The sequence below is a fragment of the Lytechinus pictus genome, chromosome 8, assembly GCF_037042905.1.
Source record: "Lytechinus pictus isolate F3 Inbred chromosome 8, Lp3.0, whole genome shotgun sequence".
Classification (NCBI taxonomy): Eukaryota; Metazoa; Echinodermata; class Echinoidea; order Temnopleuroida; family Toxopneustidae; genus Lytechinus; species Lytechinus pictus.
This window is the reverse complement of record NC_087252.1, coordinates 13886335-13900097: the sequence shown is the minus strand read 5'-3', so window position 1 is coordinate 13900097 and position 13763 is coordinate 13886335. Positions and strand designations below refer to the sequence as shown.

General features: G+C 37.0%; 1 protein-coding gene across 1 annotated transcript; it reads right to left on the bottom strand.

Moving 5' to 3' along the window:
* Positions 1–5595: 5595 nt before the first annotated feature.
* Positions 5596–13466, bottom strand: LOC135155217 (uncharacterized). Its single transcript, XM_064104118.1, has 7 exons — positions 13121–13466; positions 12464–12541; positions 12086–12313; positions 11323–11523; positions 10208–10477; positions 8711–8971; positions 5596–8185 (listed from the first exon to the last, which is right to left on the bottom strand). Exons 1-7 carry the CDS (start codon positions 13464–13466, stop codon positions 7683–7685), a joined length of 1887 nt encoding a protein of 628 aa, XP_063960188.1. The 3' UTR covers positions 5596–7682.
* Positions 13467–13763: the final 297 nt, after the last annotated feature.

Sequence of the window (13763 nt, the reverse complement as noted above, 5' to 3'; positions counted from 1 at the left end):
TACTCTTATGTCCAAGTTTTATGAACTAGACCAACATACTTTCAAAGTTATGATGGTAATTCAACAAATACCCCCAACGTGGCCAAAGTTCATTGACCTTACATGACCTTTGACCTTAATCACGTGACCTGAATCTCGCACAGGATGTTCAGTGATACTTGATTACTCTTATGTCCAAGTTTCATGAGTCAGATCCATAAACTTTCAAAGTTATGATGGTAATTCAACAGATAACCCCATTATGGCCAAAGTTCATTGACCTTTGACCTTGGTCATGTGACCTAAAATGCGCACAGGATGTTCAGTGATACTTGATTACTATTATTTCTAAGTTTCATGAGTCAGATCCATAAACTTGCAAAGTTATGATGGTAATTCAACAGATAACCCCATTATGGCCAAAGTTCATTGACCTCTGACCTTGGTTATGTGACCTAAAATGCGCACAGGATGTTTAGTAATACTTGATTACTATTATGTCCAAGTTTCATGAATCACATCCATAAACTGTCAAAGTTATGATGGTAATTCAACAGATACCCAAAATTCGGCCAAAGTTCATTGACCCTAAATGACCTTTGACCTCAGTCATGTGACGTGAAACTCATGCAGGATGTTTAGTGATACTTGATTGGTGACCCGACAATTGCTCCGCCGACATCTGCTCCGCCGACAATTGCTACGCAAAATAAGACAATTGCTCCGCCGACAATTGCTCCGGACAATTGCTCCGCCGACAGTTGCTCCGTCGACACTTGCTCCGCCGATATGTGCTCCGTCGACACTTGCTCCGCCGATATTTGCTCCGCCGATATTTGCTCCGCCGACATGTGCTCCGCCGACATGTGCTCCGCCAAAAATTGCTCCGCCGACAATTGCTCCGCCGATAATTGCTCCGCCGACATCTGCTCCGATTATACGACAATTGCTCCGCCGATATTTGCTCCGCCGAAAATTGCTCCGATTATACGACAATTGCTCCGCCGATATTTTCTCCGCCGAAAATTGCTCCGATTATACGACAATTGCTCCGCGACAATTGCTCCGCCGATATTTTCTACGCCGACATCTGCTCCGATTATACGACAATTGCATGAATATCTTATTTCTCCAAGTTGGTCTATGTTAAATGATAAGAAATTCATCCTGATACAAATTGTTTTGTCGTTGTTTTGTTCTTGTTATTCGTTAATGTTTTATTTATTTTATTCTCCCCCTATCATCACAGCTTTTTGCTTAAAAAACAAAACAAATTGTTCTCCCTGCCGCTGCCACTTGACAAATTGTAACGGAGAAGGGGAATGACACACTCCCCATTGAAATTGTGAATCTGGATTTTTGTTCATATATTATTATCATTGGTTTCACTCCGGTCTTGAGCGGGGAGAGAATTTGGGGGGAGGGGGTGCTGGACACAATATCTCTTCTGCTTTCCAGCAACTTATACACCATACATTCGCGCGGGCTCTCTCTCCCCCTCTTTCTCGTTTTGTTCTTTCACGTTGTTTATTTTTATTGGTGACCGCTTGATTTATTGTATATTTATCAGTATTATAATTATTAATATTTTTATCAATAATTTTTATTTACGTCTTCGGCCTTATCTACCCTTGCAATTTTTTTTTCCTTCAATTTGTTTCAAACGAAAGTATGATCATCACTGGCGTACAGATGGGGGAGGGGCGTGCTAGGGGTCACGGATCCCCCCATTCTCCCTACCAATGAAAAAAAAAAGAATAAAGGAAAGGAAAATAAATGTCATCCTTGTCTCGCCCCCTCCATTTTTTGTTGTTGGCTCATTACGCTACTGGTAAGTTACTATAAAACTAGACTTCGGTTGTATTTTTGTTCTATTCTGTGCAATAGCGACAATATAAATATATTATAATAAATGAATATATGTATGTATCTCTCTCATTACGTCTAAACAAACAATGTTATTTTTAAAAGACAATAATATATATACCAGCAATAATATAGTTACAAATTCATGAAACCCAATACGCATCTCACTGAATTTATAATGCGAGCACAAAGCACGAGCTGTTATTGACATGGAAAGGGGACATTTATACGCCTTTTTTAAATTGTAAACATGAAGCATATCTCGGGGGGGGGGGGAGATATCTCGTAAAAGAAATGAGAGCACGATGCGTTAATTGAATATTTTTGATATATTTACCTGAGTTACAATTCTATATATTTATTTTTCTTTGTGTTATTTCTTTCGACAAACTGTAATTGAAGTATTGAAGAGTATATAGGCTGTTATGCCTGCTGATCATGATAGAATGTGGATTATTTTGCTGATTCATTAGATCTTAACATGTGTTCTTTAAATTTGGTAATTTGGGTACATGTTAGAAACACAGGCATTGTGCATTCAGATGCACATTGTGGAAATGAGCTTCAGTATTCCTTGCAGCTAAGAAAGGTTTTGAATATGACACTACTCTCAATTACATGTATAGTTGCGAGTGTGTGAAAATGAAGGTGTTTGCAGTCATTTAAGTGTAGTTTTGGTTGGAAAACGTTAATTAAACTGTCGAGAACGTACAGTCTTCATGATTTCATTTATCTCATGTTCTGATCAGTAAATCGAATAAAAAAATGATAATGACAAGAACTTGTTAAGTTTATCCTTCTATTTCAATCCCATGAATAAACAGAAGTCGCGATATTCAGAAATAATAAGTCATACACCTCCCTTTTTTCCTCAAGCTCTCACTCACTCCCCCTCTTTCTCTCTCTCTCTCTCTCTCTCTTTCCCTCCATAACCCTTTTCACAATAATTTTTGTTTGATTTCCGCATAAGCAAAACGACGACGACAATGATATAATGATGGTGATGATGAAGATGCTGATAATGATGCTGATGATGATAATGGTGGTACAATGATAATGATAATAAGTACATGAACACACGTTTTCTTCTCATATAGTTCATTCTTGGAAAATACATAGGCGGCCTTATACATATGAAGGTATATCATTTATCATGTTTATATATAGAAGAAAATCTTGTTTGATTGATTTTTTTTATTTTTTGAAACTACGTGTAAAGTTATCCCCCATCAACAAATTGTTACTTACATTATAACATCATAATGAATATAATTCGACTATTGGCGGACCACTTTTAGATTTAGATTAAGATTTATTCATTTTCCGTTCACAAAGCACAACAAAATCAAAGTAACAATACATAGTCAAATTTAAAGTACAATATCAATCGGAATAATGCATAAGAATTAGAACGTATAAACAATGAGAACTAATGCGAACTAAAGTAACCTTGACTAATAACTATATAAAACAGAACATATGGATTTTATTTTTGGATTATTAAAAAAAAATTAATTATCCTTTTTCTATCAGTGAAGAAAACAATCATGATCAACATAAAACAAAAAAGCAACTCACTATTATATACAGTATTATCATAATCTAAAAACCTACGGTGTGTATGACATGATGTGGATGTGGAGACCAGACTGAGAGCACTGTGTGTACGAGAGGATATGGAAACCAGGGTGGAGGGGTGTGCCGAGAACAATTAAGGTGACACAACATGTAGCCTTTCACAAGTTGGTATTTTCTTGAATATTAATTTTTACTTACTGAATGTCTTGGTCATGTTTGTGTGGCACAAAATTTGCCGACAGTAAACATTTTGCGTGACTACAGTACAGGTTTTCGACAAAATAAGGTGGGGTATACCGTTGAATTTCACCTGGAGCAAATGTCTCCACTTCGGAGCATATTTCGCCAGTCTGAGCGATTTTGACACTAAGAATGGGGTATGTCTAATCTGTTTCTACTGTTATAACATGGAGCTATATGGTTATAATAATTACATGAAAACGCGTTTTTTTTCTTCATTTTAATCGCCAGGCACGCAATAAAACTTACACAAATGCTCCCCCCACAATGAATAAGCATTAAGAATATCTATCCCTCCTTTGTGCTTACCCCTTTTTTTTCTATTTCTTTCTATATGCATGTATCAGGGGCCGCGGAGCCGGGGGGCTTTAGCCCCCCAATTTTCCAAATCCGTGTACAAAAAACGTAAGAATGACCATATGATTGTGATTTTTAGCATAAACAGCCCCCCACTTTTGACTCAGCCCTCACTTTGAAAACCGTTCCGCGGCCCCTGTGTAAGACATGTAATATATCATGCAAGCATAGTTTAAGTTTACTTTGTAAATTCATGGAGCTATGCTCCATGGTAAATTGACGCCTACAGCCTGTGCTACAATTGTTATGCGTATGAAAGTACGAATAAAAAAATAAATAAATAATTGTCGCATTATCGGAGCAATTTACGGCGGAGCAGATGTCGGCGGAGCAATTATCGGCGGAGCAATTGTCGTATAATCGGAGCAGATGTCGGCGGAGCAAATATCGGCGGAGCAATTGTCGCGGAGCAATTGTCGTATAATCGGAGCAATTTTCGGCGGAGCAAATATCGGCGGAGCAATTTTCGGCGGAGCAATTTTCGGCGGAGCAGATGTCGGCGGAGCAGATGTCGGCGGAGCAACTATCGGCGGAGCAAATATCGGCGGAGCAAGTGTCGACGGAGCACATATCGGCGGAGCAAGTGTCGACGGAGCAACTGTCGGCGGAGCAACTGTCCGGAGCAATTGTCGGCGGAGCAGTTGTCGCATTTTGCGTAGCAATTGTCGGCGGAGCAAATGTCGGCGGAGCAATTGTCATGGAACCACTTGATTAACCTTATGTCCAAGTTTCATGAACTAGGTTCATACATTTTGTAAGTTATGATGACATTTCAAAAACTTAACCTTAGGTTAAGATTTTGATGTTGATTCCCCAAACATGGTCTAAGTTCATTGACCCTAAATGACCTTTGACTTTGGTCATGTGACATAAAACTCAGGCAGGATGTTCAGTAATACTTGATTAACCTTATGGCCAAGTTTCATGAACTAGGTCCATATACTTTTTAAGTTATGCTGTCATTTCAAAAACTTAACCTTAGGTTAAGATTTGGTGTTGACGCCCCCGCCGCCGTCGCCGCCGCCGTCGGAAAAGCGGCGCCTATAGTCTCACTCTGCTATGCAGGTGAGAAAAAAAACGGGAGGATGGCCCTACTCAGCAGCATCAATCATGGTGCTGCTGGTCTACCGAGGGCTCCTCATATAGCATAAAAGAAAATTACACAAAAGTAAATTATACACAATATAAAAATAACATACCAAAACAATAAGAAATAAAACTAATCGTTTATGACATCTAGCCCCCCACCCCCTACGTTAACACACCCTACAATTCAATGCATATGAATTGAGCAACAGGGAATAATGTACAGTCAGACCCAATATAAGATGTGGTTATCAACTACGTTATAAAATGAACTATAAGAAACAGAACATTTAGCATCACGTGGTAATTCATTAAAATATGTCGTACCCCTGTATGAAAACATTCTTCTACAGTATTCAGTCCGTGGTTTAGGAAGAAAAATATTTTTATCAGAACGGAGAGAATATTTATGAGTAGAAAACTGAAATATATTATTCAAGTAAGGCGCACTAAGACCATTCAGACTCTTATACACCATTAAAAGGGTATGCTTTATACGCCTTGATTTTAATGACTCCCAGTTTAAGAGTTGATGAACAGTATGGTTTGATATATATTTATAGGGATTAATTTTGAGTATTATTCTGCAAGCTCTATTTTGTATTTTGTGCAATTGTTGGGTACATTTCAGATTCGATGAATCAAAGACTACATATGGCAAAATTACTGAACGGTAAATTAATTTCAGACTATCCTCATTTAAAAATGAACGAAGCCGAACAAGGAAATTTACTTATTTTAGCACAAAGTTTATCAATGTGGCAATTCCATTTTAACTCTGGATCAATAAAGACCCCAAAATATTTCACAAATTCTTTAGACTGACTATATTTTCCTGAAATTCTGACATTAAGAGACTTGTGCACAGACAACATATGACTTGACCCAAATAACATACTTTCAGTTTTGTCGATATTAAGACTTAATTTACTTAAACACATCCATTCGTATATACGTTTTAGGTCAGCATTTAAATTGCTTTCAATGAGATTTACGTCATTATCAGAAAAATACAAAACAGAATCATCAGCGTATAGATGAATTTGACAGTGCTTAACTTGTTTAACTATGTCATCTATATATATAGTAAATAAAATAGGGCCCAATATTGAGCCTTGTGGTACTCCATAACTCACAAGCAAAGGATCAGATAACGTAGAGTTAATGAATGTACTGATTTGACGATTACTCAGATAACTTTCGAACCATATGAGACTATCATTAGATATTCCAATTGATTTAAGTTTCTTCAACAAAGTATGATGTTCGACCGTATCGAAAGCCTTTTTCATATCGATAAAAACGGCTCCAGTATATAAACCAGAGTCAGTGGCGCGTAGCCAATCATCCGTAACTCGAATAAGAGACATTATGGTCGAATGTTTTTTGTCCTAACACCAGACTGTTCCATTGAAAGTATATTATTAGTTCTTAGATACTTGGTTAACTGTTTTTGAACTACTTTCTCCATAATTTTGGAAACAGGAGAGAGTATAGCGATTGGACGATAATTTGAAGGGGATGATTTGTCACCCGATTTATGTAAGGGAATTAATTTAGCCTGTTTCCATCTTATTGGTACGACACCATCTGACAATGAGTTGTTTATAAGGTAAGAAAGAGAACGGACAATGATGGGGGCAGATAATTTGAGCATAATCATTGAGATACCATCGATTCCAACAGATTTCTTGTTTTTCAAGCCACATATGATATCAAATACCTCGTCTTCAGTTACAGTATGAAGCGAAAAAAAAAAATCGGTAGAATCACAATGAGAGGAATTATGGGGAACTGTTGGAGGTATATTAGCAGCTAGGTCAGCACCAATGTTTGCAAAATAGCTATTGAATATATTAGCTCTGGGTTTATCTTTCTGGTTGTATCAGTGGATTTCGATACGTGTTTAGGCATCACTGATTTAAGAATAATCCACACATCATTTTGTGTATTTGTCGACGATATTTTATTCAAAAAGAAGGATCGTTTACGTTTCCTAATCTTACTCGTGACCAAGTTCCGCGATTATATCGGGTCCACAGTTCACCGTACTTCCTCTCCAAAAATTTTCTTTGAGATTCCACCGTTTCCTTTAACAAATTATATTTAAGTTTCATAGCTTTTGCTTTACATCTGTCTCTCTCATTTATCAACTTTACAATATCAGGACACATCCAGGGAAGGAATTGTTTTAACACGTCTTTTACGGATTGGCATATGTTTGTTAATAACTTAAAAAACGGGATTCTCCCATACCTCCACAACTTCGCCAATATCATCTTTATCAGAGACAAGTTGCCAGGGTTGTAATTTTAATTTCTCAATATATGCGTTAGGATCAAAGTTTTTCATTTTTCTATACGTTATGGTGAGAGGTGCATAAATATTAATATAGTGCTTCCAAACCAGAAAAAAAATAGAATGGTCAGAAATACCAGAGTGTATAATACCATGAGATGCAACCATATCAAAACAATTAGTCAACATATGATCAATAAGACTGCACGAGTCTTTTGATATCCTTGTATATTCATCGATGTTAAACTGGGATAAAGAATAAATATTATGAATTTGGTTTAAGTGTTTAGTTGCGTATCTTCATTCTCATTGTTGCTTGGTGGGTCTTGACCATTCGTACTTGGGGGAAAAACAGTTGCCTCGTTACATTCCTCGATTGGTGGATTGTTCTTAGATTCATTTTGTTCAGATGCTTCTTGATTTTCACTTTCACAAGGTTCGTCTACAACTTGCTTGATGGGACGCAATCTAGAGACCTCAAGGAGCATTAGTTCTTCAGCAAATCTGACAAATCCTGCCTTGTGGAGATTGTCAATGTATCTTTTACGAGATTTCACCTCGTTTAAACACTTGTCCTTGAGGGATTCGAAAAATGATGAATTGTCAGACTTGCTGAACCATTCTGTTGCCCACTGGATAACAAGAGCTGAAGTTTCGACAGGGTTATCTCCTTTGGCGTTTAATCCAAGGTGTTCCGCAAGTCTTTCCAGTTGATCATGGCCCATTCCGTTGCATATGCTTTTCACCACATCGGGATTAACTGCCACCATGTCATAGCAACCTATCCCCGTCCACACAAAACGAAAGACACGGGAAAAGGAATATATATATCAAGACACATGCAATCAATGTGACACTCTGCTTAACCTTTTTTATGGTTGGAATGAAATGAATCTGAGTAATCCACACTTAGTGATATAGGTTCTATAATATGGACGTTATCTTTTTGCATGTTTAGTATAACATTAAGATATGAAAAATATAATGGCATTATGAGGTAGAAAAGGAATATGCCTACTTAAATGGTGGCCGCAAAGAGTGTGTATGCTGGGTACTGAGGGTGATATTGGTCACATTGTGGTGATTTTCTTTATTTTCTAAGACACTGATAATTTTTTTATCAATATATAGCAAGACCCTTGGATTCAACACGGTTCTTAAACTGGAACTAAGAACCAAATTACCTTTGCCCAATCGATCGCTTTTAAAACATATAACATAACAGAAATAGTAGAAGCAGTTCTTCAATGTAGCAAATCAATAAAAAGATTTTTTTTTTATCATAGTGTATAGTAGTAATGCGTACCTGCAATAATCTTTCTGGCAATCTCGGTTTTTCCAGCAGCACGCAGACCAAATGCTATTTTTAATCTGTAGTGGAATGGTTCTGAACTATGTTGTCTTTTCCAGATCTCCATGAGTCTGACGATGTCGTATTCTCCTGTTGATCCTTTACAGACTGAGAGAGCATCTCTATCTAATTCCAGATTGTCCATCAACTTCACAATTTCGTCTTCCAACAGCCCTGATACTATGTTGCACAGTTCACTAAGGCTTGTGTCATAACCTGTGTATAATCATATGCATCAAACTATTAAAAAAAAAATTACTTTAAGCAGGACGCGCAGTTTTCATTATGTTTGCGAACATTTTGCGAAGATTTTCAAGGACACGAATGTTGAAAAAAGATCAAACATTCGAACTTTATGCAACAGAAGGGCGCAGATTATGCAGAAGCTTTGCCAATAATTGTGCAATCGCTTAAGGTCGCCTTTCGTTCCCGAGTACTTTTAAATTTCTCCTCGAGTATATTTGGGATCACACACTGTAAAAACTGTGGTGTTAAAACTGACACCAATTGGTGTTAATAGAGGACCACACCCTGAGATGTGTAAAATAACACCCTAGATATTGAACATAACACCAAAGAGTGTAAATGTAACAACCATAGGTGTTGTAATAACACCTATAGGTGTAAAACTAATACCACCAATTTAACACCGGTGTAAAATAACTGTTGTGGTCCTCTATGCACATCGGTTAACACCACAGTTTTTGCTGTGCACGACCAGTGGATAGTGTAAAAAATGCACGGTCACCGTGCAATGGAAAATTAAAAAATGCATGCAGTAAAGAATGGACCAAATATTGAACACCTTTCAACCAATCAGATGGCAAGAATCTTCGTTTGAGTTATATAATCTCTGTTATCCTAGATAGATCCTTGTCATTTGATTGGTTGTTCGATATCGATTATTCAGCCCATTTTACAACGACGTCATCAACCGTGCAGTTTTGGATTCATTCATCGTGCAATTTTGGATCCATACGATTTTGTCCATTGCACGCGCGCACCGACGCATGTTGTATGTACGCGATAATCAACAGACCGAGCTCGTACTGCATAAGCATATTTTGCACATTTTGCATCGAAATTAATAAATTTCACATGAAAAGGAATCTATTTTAGGTGTCATGTAAACCAAGTAATTAATGTTCTTTTCATTCGGGCAATAGACAGAAGACTTCATTCGGTGAAAGATGAAATGAATGATGCATTCAACTCGGTTACGCCTGCCTCGTTGAATGGATCATTTCATCTTTCACCTCATGAAATATTCTGTCCATTGCACTCATAAACATTCATTATGTGTATACCAAACGCGACCCCGTAAATGTCACATTTTCCATTAATATGCGTCTGTACACCGTTACTTTGGAGAACAGTATTACTTATTTTCTGATTTTTTTTTCTTCTTTAAATATCGAAAATAGAGGTTTATACACTTTCAATATTCCTTACCAAAATATGCAGATCGTGCAATATCCAGACAGCCTAGGTTTCTAATGGCAATAGAGAAGTCACGACGACGAACTGAGTCAAAATTATGCGATTTCTTTAACAGTTGCAGAAACAATTTAGCAGTTCCTTTCAACTGGGAATCCCGTCTGTTGATATTCATGTTGAGTAAGTTCGCTAGTGGCAGAACGTCAGTTAAAAACATGCTCCAAGCTAATTGTAACATCTCAGGTTGGTAAACGTATTCTGAAGGAAGTTGTTGAACGATGCATCCTAGAAAAAGAAAACGAAAGGCAATTCATGAAAAACGTCTTTGAAATACGTGAAAAATAATAAGGTTTTTAAAATTAAGTGAGGTTTTAATTTTATTTAATCAATCCCTTTTGAATTCTATACATCCTAAAGGCACTGTAATACAACTTTGTAAAATATTAGTCAACTAATATATAGTATTAAGCAGTTACAAAACAATTTGAATTGAAAATGGTTAAACATGTAACTCCATTAAAAAATACCAAGTTAATACTCAAGATTGCAATGATTGCTCTGGTTAAACCATCTCAAACACTTTTTTCTTAATTTTCCCTTACACCTAATATCCATGTTCATTGTTCATTGTATATGCAGGTAAAAATTGGAGACCTGGTGGGTGTTTCATAAAGCTGTTCGTAAGAAACGAATGACTTTACGCACGACTGGTGATCCTTTATTGTGCTATGTGATATCCCTATGTAATTGAGTTATGACCTAAGAACATGTTCCAGTCGTGCGAAAAGTCGTTCGTAGCTTAATTAACGAACAGCTTTATGAAACACCCAACTGGAAAAATTTAAAAGATATCAATTTCTTGCCCCCCCCCCCCCCGCCCAGTATGCAGCCTTGGTGCTTGTAATCTAATAGCCAATATAATTCATACTTCATCCAAGCTTTAAAAAGTAAGGGAGCGAGGAAATAAAAAAAAGTGTAAAGCATTCCTACGAGGAGATCGCTTGAGTCTGCATCTCTAATGATTGTCGTAGTAATTCATTTCTAATAGCAAATACTTAATGCCAAGTAATAATTTCGTGATCAATAATGGCTTTCCTTGCAACATTGTATCTATATTTTGGTTAACAAACCTGATAATTCACTCGAAGTGAGCACTTTCCACAAAATGTCACGACGATTGTACTTCTTAGACCCATCCATCCAGTTTTTGAGGGTTTGTAGTGGTGGCCCCTCTGATTTTATCTTCAGCTTTGAGGCGAGTACTTCCATCTGCTTTGGAGAGGTCATGCTTGCAACTATGTTTTCCAGATCATCATCGTTCAAGGACAATACTTTGAAACAATTTGAAAAATCAAAATATTTTATACACAACTCTTGAAACATATGGTAAAATATATACATGTAATCAGATAATAAATTATCTTTTTATCATCCGGAATAATAATAGTAATGATAATAATAAATGATCTGATAACAGTACTCTTACGCATTTCATGTTGTGTATGTTAGCAAGAGAATTGCGATAAAATAGCATTGACAATTAAATATTCGGCTAAAAGCGAAAGAAGTACATTTTGGATAAAAAATGAATTAAAATGTAGGATATTAATTAATATATCACGCTTTACGTCAAGATTTTATAAGAATTAAAGCCACAAAGAATATCAAATTTTGACGAAACCCAGTGTAATTCTCTTTGGAAATGGGAAAACTATTCTCCTTTGCATTTCCGAGATCGGATTCTAATAGGTGACTATAGAATATTACCCCAAACATGGCATGAAGCAATATCTACTACGCATGATTAATTTCCTAAATTATTTCTTGAAAATAATTTGAACTCTCAGTTAAGACTCGATTCCGTCAGGTTTTACATCAGTTCTGATATAATACCGTAATTGGTATTTGTCTCCAGCAGGGTATCTATAAGGATTGCAGTTATTTCTTGTAGGGAACATCGTTTGGGTTTCCCCATCCTTTGATCTCTCCAGCATCGCAGTTTTTCTCCGACATCGTCGTCTCCTTGTAAAATCCCCAGCTTCTCGAGAAACATTGGTATCGCACCTGTTGGAAGATACCTCAGTAAAGATTCAATATCGTCATCAAAGATACTGTTGCAATCTGTGGATTACATAAGAAGAAAATGATGGAATGGAATAGAGGAATAGCAATTCTGGAAAGCATAGATCTTTTATTTTGCAAATGATTCTTTAATTAGGGGGAAAATCAGTCACCCTATGCAAATCAATACTGTCATGGAATTACACTTACCAAAATAATTTGCATGAGAATGTTCTCTCTTATGATCATCTCCTGATTGGGCTCTGCAGCTCGTTGTCCCAAATGAATCTGGTAGAGACGAAAAAAAAGTATATCTCAGAAAATTATATCCCAGCAATTCTTGCATATCGCTTTCGAAAGGTTTTTACATTGCAATAACGGCGACAAAATCATACAATAATTCAGTGGATCAAAACAGACCAACCAAATCGATTTCCATGCGGCAAAGATTTCAATGAAATTAAAAAGAAAACTGCCATGTATATTGTATTATAAAAGATATGATCCACAGTCGTGTGTAAAGCTATGTGTATCCCACAAACAGGGTGGTCCAGTGGTTAGAGCATTAGACTCATAATCGCAAGGTTGTGAGTTCGAATCCCCACTCTGCCATTGTCTCCACTTTGACAGAAAGACCCAAGAGTAATATCTGTCGTCTGTAATGTCAGCCATTATGTCTGATTAACCAAGACGTAAAAGTTTTCCTAGATAATTGGTTTATATACCGGCTTGGCGTTTACCAGCAAAACGCTGTCCTGCCGAGTTCACACTGGAGTTACCATCAACAGAAACAACAGATCTACGAAATAAAATAGCCCACTGGTTTAAAAAAGTTTTATTACATAAATATTGATGTGAATACGATACCTGTCAAATCATGGCGACCAATCTCAATGATGGCATCATCTAGTTTGCATCTCTTCTCATAGTTGCCGCATTGTTGTCCAATCAACCAATCATTAATCATCTGTTTAACGACCAACAGCGCATCCTTATTTTCATCGATAATGGTGGAGATTTGATTTGCATCCTTTATCTTAACAGCCGTAGCCAACCTCCTAACATGCCTTTCTGCGAGTCTGTAGACACACTTCTGGATCTCATCAGGGCTAATCTCTTGCTGAAGATATTTGGGCACTTCAAGATCTATAAGAAGAGAAGTCAATACACAATTTTCTGTACCACTGAGGATGGGAGGGGGTATATTAAACATACCTGGCAAAGGACAACATGATTGGCACTGACAAAATGGAAGGATAGACATCAAACCGCCTGACGATCGCATCTACGCGTGAACCCAAGGGTAGTGAAGCTTCCAAGCAGGATTGTGACAAAACTTTTTTATTAAAAAAAAAAATCCTTTTTGTCTCACGTGCGAAGCAGAGTGAGACTATAGGCGCCGCTTTTTCGACGGCGGCGGCGGCGTCAACACCAAATCTTAACCGAAGGTTTTTTTCTTATATTTCAATAGTATTTTATTGATACTTTCCAATAAAACATATGATATAGA